Source organism: Loxodonta africana, chromosome 4 (assembly GCF_030014295.1).
Source record: "Loxodonta africana isolate mLoxAfr1 chromosome 4, mLoxAfr1.hap2, whole genome shotgun sequence".
NCBI lineage: Eukaryota > Metazoa > Chordata > Mammalia > Proboscidea > Elephantidae > Loxodonta > Loxodonta africana.
Window position 1 is genome coordinate 35,020,382 of NC_087345.1, and position 12,019 is coordinate 35,032,400.

The window sequence follows — 12,019 nt, forward strand, 5'->3', positions numbered from 1 at the left end:
GTCAATCATTTTACCCCTCCTTTTTATATATACACTGTCAACTCCCTGGCCCCTTTCTATGCATACATACTTCCTTTACAAAATCATAGACCTTGTGCAATCCAACTCTGACACTTCTGAGGCCTGAACCCCTGCAGTTGAAGAGGGCTGGAGAAAATTATGCAACCATGCCAAGTGATTTTACTTTAAGTGCCGGATCATACCTCAGTGCTGCCCATAACCATCCAATATTCCCCTAGTCCATTCACTCTTCCTCTCTTCTAGACAACCACTTCACACTTTATCTTCTGTCTTCTAAATTTTAAACCTTACTCCCCTATCTCTTCTCTGAGACAACGACCTTGTTTCCTCCACTTACTAACTGAGAGAAACTGAAGCAGAGGAGAGCGTCCAAAGTCCCCACAGCTCCATTAGTCCCCTTGCTCAAGTATCTGCTCCTGCAGCCTTGCCTTCCTTCTTGCTAAGTCTGGTGCCACCACTTAGGCCATCAATTCTGTCCCCACTGGCCTACTCAAGACATCATTGCAGCCATTCTCTCCTTCTTCTCCTACATTATAACTGTTTCCCTCTCTGCAGAGACAGTCCCCTCAGTAAACAGCCATGCTGCCATCTCCTCAATCTTAAACGAACAAAACTCTCTAGGCTCCTACTTCTCTTCTCAGATACTTCTCAGATACTACTTGCCCTAAAATCTCTTTTTCCCTTTACTGCAAAGCTCTAAAGATTGTCAATATTCTCATTTCTCTCCTCCCATTTGCCCTCAAACCCATTCCATTCCTATATTGCAACCCTTTGGTCAAGGTCACCAATGGCCTATGATTTGCTAACTCCAATGGTCATTCTCAGTCATCGTACATTACTTCTAACCTAAGATACCATTATTTTCTATACCAATTAAACTGTCACACAGCATCAACTTAAGATGTGTTCTGATTTCAGAGAGGAAAACTATTTGCTTTATGTAAATGAACAAACAAAAAACATTGCTTGGGAGAGTGTGAGACAGTGCTAGGTTGGGGATCTTTGTTGCTTTTGTTCAGACTCCTTTCTTAACCTCTTCTAACAGGTGGGAATCAAAGCATGCAGAAGAGCCAGACAGAAAGTAGCTGCTAAGACTGAGCTGATGCCATATTGTTTATTAGGTACATGATTGTCCTTCCCTATCTAGAAAAGATACTTTGGATGGGAGAGAGGAAGGTTTCTCTTCTCTTCTCTCTCTACTGCAAACAGTGATTTAATGAGCCTTGACAATTACATACAAACACTTGGGGATCAAAAGAAGATTAATTAGTAATGCTATTTAATACTTTTTTCTCTCCCTCTCTACAGAAATATAAAGTGTAATCTGAAGAGTCTTAAGCAGACCAACAGTACTATTTTAATTAATTAAAAAATTGCTTTTTTCATTATGCTGTCAGTCTCTTTTTGTATAACAAGAAACAATCAGGCGTTTCCTTTATACCCCAAACCACTCCTTAAGGGAGTTGTTTTTGTTTTTTTTTAGGACGTCCTGGCTTTTATGCCTGGAAGAAATAAATACTCTCAAATATTCCAAGGTCTTGGAACACCTAAAAGGAAATATGAATGTGTATTTGTGTCTTCCTAATATTAACCGTTTCATTTCAGGCAACTTACTTATAAGTTAAGACAAATTTCAGGCAAAAACAATGGATCATCTGAAAGATAATTGAAAAGTGAAGTTTGTGAATAAAATGTGGCACTTAAAAAAACAAAATGTGTATGTATCTATCTATATGCATTAACTGTCACCCTGGTTTTATGAACTTCTCACCTATCTATAACCCCCTTTAACAAAGGTTGCATTATAACTCTTTCACTTGAACACTTAATAGTGAACAGATTGATAATATCCCAAAGATTTTTTTTAACAGTTATTTCAAGATATTTAAGTGTCACTAAGTCATCATAGCAGCCCTGGTGGCGAAGTAGTTAAGAGCTTGGCTGCCAATCAAAAGATCTGAAGTTCAAATCTGCCAGCCACTCCTTGGAAACCCTATGGGTTCTACTCTGTCCTATAGAGTGACTATGAATCAGAACCGACTCTATAGCAACAGGTTTGGTTTTGTTTTGGCTAGGTCATCAAATGCTTAAATCCCAATCATTCAATTATTGTCAGGATCAAATGTATTTAGGTGAGCAGTCTAATCCTCTCTTTGTAAAATTACAACCTATTGCTGTCGAGTTGATTCCGACTCATAGCGACCCTACAGGACAGCGTAGAACTGCCCCATAGAGTTCCCAAGGAGCATCTGGTGGATTCAAACTGCTGACCTTTTGGTTAGCAGTTGTAGCACTTAACCACTACGCCACCAGGGCTTCTATGAAAATTATGGGGGAAGTTAAAACAGCTGCTTATGAAAATGCCAAATGAACACATTCCAAGCCATTGGCTTACAGACAGCCTCAGAACTGTGAAAAACAGTTAAGTGCAAAAGTGGCAGTAAACAAGTGGGCTATCACAAAATGTACAAAATCCTTTTCCTGTAATCAAAGTCAGCTGTTATCTTCTAGGTTATTAAGATAAATACTAAAGTTAGAGACATCTGACATGGCTAGGTGAACAAAATGAATACATACCTGTAACTGAGAAATGGAAGCAGTAGCTGATGTTTGCCCAATATGAAAGCCAGGTTGGTTTGGGTAGAATCTTACCTCTAGCCTCAGCATTTTCAGAAAAAAGCCCATTATTACAAGCAGGAAAGCATATTATGTAACACATTTTTCAAAAACAAAGATTATATGTATTAAATGGGTTGAAATAAATATTATCCATACTAAATAGCCAATGTTTATAAAGTATTGTTATCCTTACCTGTAAATTTTCTTTACTAGTAAGAGGTTTTCCTGAGTCAAATGATTGAAATATCTGTCAATACACAAAATATTAACATTGGGAACAAGATTATTTGAGCATTCTTTTAAATGAAACTGTTAATGTGTTCTTTAAAAATTGTTTTAAATACCATTTTTTATCGTAAAAGTAGTACATGCTACAGTCAGAAAAGACAAATATGATATAAAGAAGTAAAAACCATCCATAAGTCAACTTCTTTAGGCCATCGATGTTAGCATTCTGATGTCTTTCCTACCAATTTCTTTTGGTGTATTTTAAAAACTTACATACATATATAGTCGGAATCCACTGAACAGCAACGGGTTCTATACACACACAGAAACACACAGATCTGTATCCTGTTTTCACCAAACATTACATCCTAAATATCTTCCTATACCATTAGGTTATCTGTAAACCTAAGTCTAACAGCTAGGTTACGTTCTAACCTATGGCTGTACCATAACAACTTCTTTTCAATTGTTAGAAATACAGGCGGCTGCTTCCCACCCTCATTCTACAGTTTAGGCCTAGTTTAAATAATATTAATGACTATTTTGTTTATGTTTCTAATTATTGCCTTTGGATAGATTCCTGGGAGCAGAATTCCTAGGTCAAAAGATAAGAACACAGGGAGAAAACTGAAAGGGACTGGCGCAATTTACACTCCCACCTGCATTGTATGAAAATGCCAGGGTTAAGGTACTTTCAACAGCATTGACTATTACCACTTTAAAAAATCTTTGCCAGTTTGACATGAATTTGTACTACTATGCATAATGATGTTTTTTGTGGGTTTCTCCCTTTTTTGTGAATTATCTGTTCATGTGTTTGGTTCTAAATGTAATGTTGTACCAGGAAACATTTGATTTATTTGCCACAGAAAACTGTTGCATTATTATGTAGGACTCATTCTCTTGGTGTAAAAGACCCATTTTAAAACATGCCCATTTGTACACGCCAATACCGAAGCCCACCCATACCCCCTTGGTCACCAAGAAGTCACCAGCAGCTTCCAGGGATAGGTCCCTCACATGTGGAGGGCGTCCTACCTGTAACTCTGCCTGGGAGCATTCTGTGGCCATAAAAAGCACGCAGGAGAGGGCAGGGAGAAACCTCCCCAATGAGAGATAATGCTCTACTCTGTCTCTCTTGGGCCCCAGTGGTCCACAGCAGCAACCTTCTCAGTAAGGCCTTCTGGGTTGATTTTTCTCCCTGTCTTGCCTAACTTTCCCACTTATCTACAAGGTTTCCTGGGGTCACCTCCCAAATACATTGCTTGCTTACCTGCACACAAATCCTTGTCTTAGGCTTCTTTTGAGGGACCCCCAAACCAAGAAACCACCTACAGCTTTTTATTGGAAGAAAATTCTGGTTAGGGGTTAAAAAAAATTCCTTTTTTGAAGATATTCTTTATCTCCTAGAATACATTGAAAAGCAAATAACTGAATCCAGGTGGAAATATTTGATGGTATAAAGCGAAGAGAGTTGATAATGGAACTTAAGATTTGGTGATAAAAGCAGAATCCTGGTACAATGTTAAAAACATAGGATTTTTTAAAAATCCAGTAGTAATCGGTAAGATTTTTTCAGTTAGTTCTATTACAACTGAAATCTAATTCATTAATCCCTTCTTTAAATATCTAGCCTAGGGCCTGATAACACTGGCACCTATTTTAATTATAAACCCAAAATGTATTTCCTCTTTTAACTATATTTTTTAAAATTCCCAAGTGGGCCTGGAAAGCTGCAAATTACCTTTGAGAATGCAAAATTTGAAGCCAGAATCCACTCGGAGAAAATTCACCCGCACACTTACGAAAACTAGTTGATAAAACTGAAGTTTAGAATTTACATTGAAAAGTTACTTTTAGAATTTTTGTTTGTTTTGGAGAAAGCAGTGGCTTCTCTCGCATTCAATCCACTGGCTTCTCTTTTGTCCTCCTGTACTGGTTTCTTTCCATCTTCCTGGCCTCTGAATGTGAATGACTCTGAGGATCAGTACTCTGACTTCTACTTTTCTTTAGCTATCTCAGTCCCCAACTGAGTTCATCCAGTCCTATGATTTTAAATCTCTGTGCTAATGACTCCCAAATTTACAGCTGCAGCCCCAACCTGGAGCTGAGCTGAATTTATAACTGTTCGTTTTTTTTGGCTGTTGTTGTTAGGTGCCACCCAGTTAGTTCTGACTTCCAGCAATCCTATGCACACTAAAACGAAACACTAACCATTCCCACGCCATCCTCACAATCATTATGCTTGAGCCCACTGTTGCAGCCACTGTGTCAGTCCATCTCGTTGAGGGTCTTCCTCTTTTTTACTGGCTCTCTACCACACATGATGCCCTTCTCCAGGGACTGGTCCCTCCTGATAACATGTCCAAAGTATGTGAGACAAAGTCTTACCACCCTTGCTTCTAAGGGGCATTCTGACTGTACTTCTTCAAAGATAGATTTTTTCATTCTTCCAGCAGTCCCTGGTATATTCAATACTCTTCGCCAACACCATATTTCAAAGGCATCAATTTTTCTTCAATCTTTCTTATTCATTATGCAGCTTTCACATGCATATTGGGTGACTGAAAACACCATGGCTTGGGAAAGGAGCACCCTAGTCCTTAAAGTGACATTTTTGCTTTTCAACACTTTAAAGACATCTTTTGCAGCAGATTTGTCCAATGCAATGCAGTGTTTGGTTTCTTGACTGCTGCTTCCATGGGCATTGATTATGGATCCAAATACAATGAAATACTTGACAAATTCAATATTTTCTCCATTTATCATGATGCTGCTTATTGGTCCAGTTGTGAGGATTTTCGTTTTCTTTATGTTGAAGTAAAATCCACACTGAAGGCTGTGGTCTTTGACCTTCATCAGTAAGTGCTTCAAGTCCTCTTCACTTTAAGCAAGCAAGGTTGTGTCATATGCATAACACAGGTTGTTAATAAATCTTCCTCCAATCTTGATGCCCCATTTTTCTTCATACAGACCAGCTTCTTGGATTATTTGTTCAGCATACAGATTTAATAAGTATGGTGAAAGAATACAACCCTGATGCAAACCATGCAGTAACCCCTTTTTCTGTTTTGAACAACTGCCTCTTGGTCTATGTACAGACTCCACACGAGTACGATTAAGTGTTCTGGAATTCCCATTCTTCACAATGTTATCCATAATTTCTTATGATCCACACAAAGGAATGCCTTTGCATAGTCAATAAAACATAGGTAAACATCTTTCTGGTATTCTCTGCTTTCGGCCAGGTTCCATCTGACAACGACAATGATAGCTCTGATTCAACTTCCTCTTCTGAATCTGGCTTGAATTTCTGGCAGTTCCCCGTCAATGTACTGCTGCAGCTGCTTTTCAGTGATCTTCAGCAAAATTTTACTTATGTGTGATATTAACGATGTTGTTCAATAATTTCCGTATTCTGTTGGATCAGCTTTCTTTGGAACGGGTACAAACGTGGATATCTTCTAGTTGGTTGGCCAGGTGGCTGTCTTCAAAATTTCTTGGCATAGATGAGTGAGCATTTCCAGTACTGTATCCGTTTGTTGAAACATCTCAGTTGGTATTCCTGGAGCCTTCTTTTTCACGAATGCCTTCTGTGCAGCTTGGACTTCTTTCTTCAGTACCACGGGTTCTTGATCATATGCTACCTTCTGAAATGGTTGAACATGGACCAATTCTTTTCAGTGCAGTCACTCTGTGTATTCCTTCCAATTTTTTTTAATGCTTCCTGCATCATTGAATATTTTTCCCATAGAATCCGTCAATATTGCAACTCAAGGCTTGAATTTTTTCTTCAGTTCTTTCAGACTGAGAAATGCCAAGCATGTTCTTCCCTTTTGGTTTTCTATCTCCAGCTCTTTGCACATTTCATTATAATAATTTACTTTGTCTTCTCAAGCCGCCCTTTGGAATCTTCTGTTAAGCTCATTTACTTCATTATTTCTTCTTTTGCTTTTGCTACTCTACGTTCAAGAGCAAATTTCAAAGTCTCTTCTGATATCCATTTTGGTCTTTTCCTTCTTTACTGTGTTTTTGATGACCTCTTGCTTTCTTCGTGTATGATATCCTTGATGTCACTGTACAACTTGTCTGGTCTTTGGTCATTAGTGCTCAATGAAAGAAATCTATTCTTGAGATGGTCTCTAAATTCAACTGGAATATACTCAAGGTCATACTTTGGCTCTCATGGACTTCTAATTTTTTTCAACTTCAACTTGCACATGAGCAATTGATGGTCTCTTCTACAGTTGGCTCCTGGCCTTATTTTGATTTATGCTATTGAGCATTTCCATTGTCTCTTTCCACAGGTGTAGTCAATTTGATTCCTGTGTATTCCATCTGGCAAGGTCCATGTGTATAGTTACCATTTACATTCTTGAAAAAAGGTATTTGTAATGAGGATATTGTTGGTCTTGCAAAATTCTATAACACAATATCCAGTGTCATTTCTATCATCAAAGCCATATTTTCCAACTATCAATCCTTCTTTGTTTCCAATTTTCACATTCCCATCACCAGTAATTATCAGTGCCTCTTCACTGAATAATGAATTTTAGACTGCAGAAGTTGGTAAAAATCTTCCATCTTCAATTTCTTCATCTTTGGCCTTAGTGGTTGGTGTGTAAATTTGAATAATAATTGTATTAACTGGTTTTCCTCACAGGCATATGGGTATTATCCTATTACTGAAAGTGTTGTACTTCAGGATAGAACTTGAAATTTTTTTTTTTTTTAAGGTTTACATTTTTTTTTGTTTTTTATTGTGCTTTAAGTGAAAGTTTACAAATCAAGTCAGTCTCTCATACAAAAATTTATATACACCTTGCTATTATATACTCTTAATTGCTCTCTCCCCAATTAAACAGCACACTCCTTCCCTCCACTCTCTCTTTGTATGTCCATCTGGCCAGCTTCTGACCCCTTCTGTCTTCTCAGCTCCCCTCTAGACAGGAGATGTCAACAAAGTCTCATGTGTCTACTTGATCCAAGAAGCTCACTCTTCACCAGTATCATTTTCTATCCCACTGTCCAATCCAATCCCTGTCTGAAGAGTTGGCTTTGGGAATGGTTCCTGTCTTGAGCTAACAGAAAGTCTGGGGACCATGACCCCCAAGGTCCTTCTAGTCTCTGTCAGACCATTAAGTCTGGTCTTTTTACAAGAATTTGGAGTCTATATCCCACTGCTCTCCTGCTCCCTCAGGGTCATCTCTGTTGCCCTGTCAGGGCAGTCATCGATTGTAGCTGGGCACCACCTAGTTCTTCTGGTCTCAGGCTGATGTAGTCTCTGGTTTATGTGGACTTTTTGTCTCTTGGGCTCATAATTACCTTGAGTCCTTAGTGTTCTTCATTCTCCTTTGCTCCAGGTGAGTTGAGACCAATTGATCCGTCTTAGATGGCCATTTGCTAGCATTTAAACCCCCAGACGCCACTCTCCAAAGTGGGATGCAGAATGTTTTCTTAATAGATTTTATTATGCCAATTGACTTAGATGTCCCCCGAAACCATGGTCCCCAAAGCCCTGTACCTGTTACCCTGGCCTTTGAAGTGTTCGGTTTATTCAGGAAACTTCTTTGCTTTTGGTTTAGTCCAGTTGTGCTGACCTCTCCTGTATTGTGTGTTATCTTTTCCTTCACCTAAAATAGTTTTTATCTACCATCTAATTAGTGAGTACCCCCGCCTCCCCATAACCATCAAACAATATTGTCTTCTCTGTTTAAACTATTTTTCAAGTTCTTATAATAGTGGTCTTATATTTGTCCTTTTGCAACTGACTAATTTCACTCAGCATAATGCCTTCCAGATTCCTCCATGTTATGAAATGTTTCACAGATTCCTCACTGTTCTTTATCCATGTGTAGTATTCCATTGTGTGAATATACCATAATTTATTTATCCATTCGTCCATTGATGGGCACCTTGGTTGCTTCCATCTTTTTGCTATTGTAAACAGTGCTGCAATGAACATGGGCGTGCATGTATCTGTTTGTGTAAAGGCTCTTATCTCTCTAGGATATATTCCAAAGAGTTGGATTGCTGGGTCATATGGTAGTTCTATTTCTAGCTTTTTAAGGAAGCGCCAAATCGATTTGCAAAGTGGTTGTACCATTTTACATTTCCACCAGCAGTGTAGAAGTGTTCCAGTCTCTCCACAGCCTCTCCAACATTTATTATTTTGTGTTTTTTGGATTAATGCCAGCCTTGTTGGAGTCAGATGAAATCTCATTGTAGTTTTTGATTTGCATTTCTCTAATGCCTAATGATCATGAACATTTCCTCATGTATCTGTTAGCTACCTGAATGTCCTCTTTAGTGAAGCATCTATTCATATCTTTTGCCCATTTTTTAATTGGGTTATTTGTCTTTTTGTAGTTGAATTTTGGAGTATCATGTAGATTTTAGAGATCAGGCGCTGATCAGAAATGTCATAGCTAAAAACTTTTTCCCAATCTGCGGGTAATCTTTTTATTCTCCTGGTGAAGTCTTTGAATGAGCATAAGTGTTTGATTTTTAGTAGCTTCCAGTTTCTCTTCTGCATTATTAGTAATGTTTTGTATACTGTTTATGCCATGTATTAGGGCTTCTAATGTTGTCCCTATTTTTTCTTTCATGATCTTTATTGTTTTTTTTTATTTTTTTAGTGTTGTCCCTATTTTTCTTTCGTGATCTTTATTGTTTTAGATTTTATATTTAGGTCTTTGATCCATTTTGAGTTAGTTTTTGTGCATGGTGTGAGGTATGAGTCTTGTTTCATTTTTTTGCAGATGGATATCCAGTTATGCCAGCACAGTTTGTTAAAAAAACAGTCTTTTCCCCATTTAACTGACTTTGGGCCTTTGTTAAATATCAGCTGCTCATATGTGGATGGATTTATGTCTGGTGTCTCAATTCTGTTCCATTGGTCTATGTATCCGTTGTTGTACCAGTACCAGGCTGTTTTGCCTACTGTGGCAGTACAATAGGTTCTAAAATCAGATAGAGTGAGGCCTCCCACTTTTTTCCTTCTTTTTCAGTAACACTTTACTTATCCAGAGCCTTTGTCCCTTCCATACGAAGTTGGTGATTTGTTTCTCCATCTCATTAAAAAATGTTGTTGGAATTTGGATCGGAATTGCATTGTATCTTCAGACTGCTTTTGGTAAAATAGACATTTTTACAATGTTAAGTCTTCCTATCCATAAGCACGGTACATTTTTCCATTTATGAGGGTCTCTTTTGCTTTCTTGCAGAAGTGTACTGTACTTTTCTTTGTATAAGTCTTTTACAACTCTGGTAAGATTTATTCCTAAGTATTTATCTTCTTGGGGGCTCCTGTAAATGGTATTGATTTGGTGATTTCCTCTTTGTTTTTCTTTTTGTTGGTGTAGAGGAATCCAAGTGATTTCTGTATGTTCATATGTATCCTGATACTCCGCTTAACTCTTCTATTAGTTTCAATAGTTTTCTTGAGAATTCTTTAGGGTTTTCTGTGTATAAGATCATATCATCTGCAAATCGAGATATTTTCACTTCTTCCTTGCCAATCTGGATGCAATTTATTTCTTTATCAGGTGTAACTGCTCTGGCTAGGACTTCCAGCACAATGTTGAATAAGAGTGGTGATAAAGGCCATCCTCGTCTGGTTCCCAATCTCAAGGGAAATGCTTTCAGACTCTCTCCATTTGGATGATGTTGGCTATTGGCTTTGTATAAATGCCCTTTATTATGTTGAGGAATTTTCCTTCTATTCCTATGCTGCCGAGAGTTTTTATCATGAATGGGTGTTGAGCTTTGTCAAATGCCTTTTCTGTATCAATTGATAAAATCATGTGATTTTTGTCTTTTGTTCTATTTATGTGATGGATTACATTAATTCTTTTTCTAATGTTGAACCATCCCTGCATACCTGGTAAAATCCCACTTGGTCATGGTGAATTATTTTTTTGCTATGTTGTTGAATTCTATTCGCTAAAATTTTGTTGAGGATTTTTGCATCTAAGTTCATGAGGGATATAAAGGTCTATAATTTTCTTTTTTTGTGGTGTCTTTACACGGTTTTGGTATCAGGGATATGCTGGCTTTATAGAATGAGTTTGGGAATATTCTGTCCTTTTCTATGCTCCCCAAATCCTTTAGTAGTAGTGGTGTTAACTCTTCTCTGAAAGTTTGGTAGAACTCTGCAGTGAAGCCATCATAACCAGGGCTTTTTTTGTTGGGAGTTTTTTTGATTACTTTTTCAGTCTCTTATTTGGTTATGGGTCTATTTAATTGTTCTACCTCTGTTTTAGTTTAGGTAGGTAGTATGTTTCTAGGAATTCATCCATTTCTTCTAGGTTTTCAAATTTGTGAGAGTACAGTTTCTTATAGTAATCTGATATTGACATATTTCTTTTCATTTCAGTTGGGTGTGTTACAATATCGCCCATCTCATTTCTTATTTGGGTTATTTGCTTCCTCTCCTGTTTTACTTTTGTCAGTTTGTCCAATGGCTTATCAAATTTGTTAATTTTTTCAAAGAACCAGCTTTTGGTCTTGTTAATTCTTTCAATTGTTTTTCTGTTTTCTATTTCATTTAATTCTGCTCTAGTTTTTATTATTTGCTTTCTTCCTGTGTCGGAGGGTTTATTTTTTTGTTCTCTTTCGATTTGTTCAAGTTGTAGGGATAATTCTTTGATTTTGGCCCTTTCTGCTTTTTGGATGTGTGCATTTATTGATATAAATTGACCTCTGAGCGTTGCTTTCACTATGTCCCAAAGGTTCTGATAGGAAGTGTTTTCATTCTCATTGGATTCTATGAATTTCTTTATTCCATCCTTAATGTCTTCTACAACCCAGTCTTTTTTGAGCAGGGTATTGTTCAGTTTCCAAGTGTCTGATATCTTTCCCCTGCTTTTTCTGATATTGATTTCTACATTTATGGCCTTATGATCAGTGAAGATGCTTTGTAATATTTCAACATTTTGGATTCTGCTAAGGCTTGCTTTATGACCTAACATGTGGTCTATTCTAGAGAATGTTCCCTGTGCACTAGAAAAGAAAGTGTACTTGACTCTTGTTGGGTGGAGTGTTCTGTATATGTCTATAAGGTCAAGTTGGTTGATTGTGGCATTTAGATCTTCCGGGTCTTTATTGAGCTTCTTTCTGGATGTCCTGTCCACCGAAAGTGGTGCATGGG

General features: G+C 37.7%; 1 protein-coding gene across 2 annotated transcripts in view; it reads right to left on the reverse strand.

The window, feature by feature from the left end:
* Positions 1-12,019, reverse strand: part of CFAP54 (cilia and flagella associated protein 54) — a 462,482-nt gene that overhangs the window by 187,815 nt on the left and 262,648 nt on the right. For both annotated transcript variants that reach the window (XM_064283706.1, XM_064283705.1), the window contains one exon: positions 2,834-2,887. In XM_064283706.1, the coding sequence (XP_064139776.1) occupies positions 2,834-2,887 (54 nt within the window). The remainder of the gene's footprint in view (positions 1-2,833; positions 2,888-12,019) is intronic.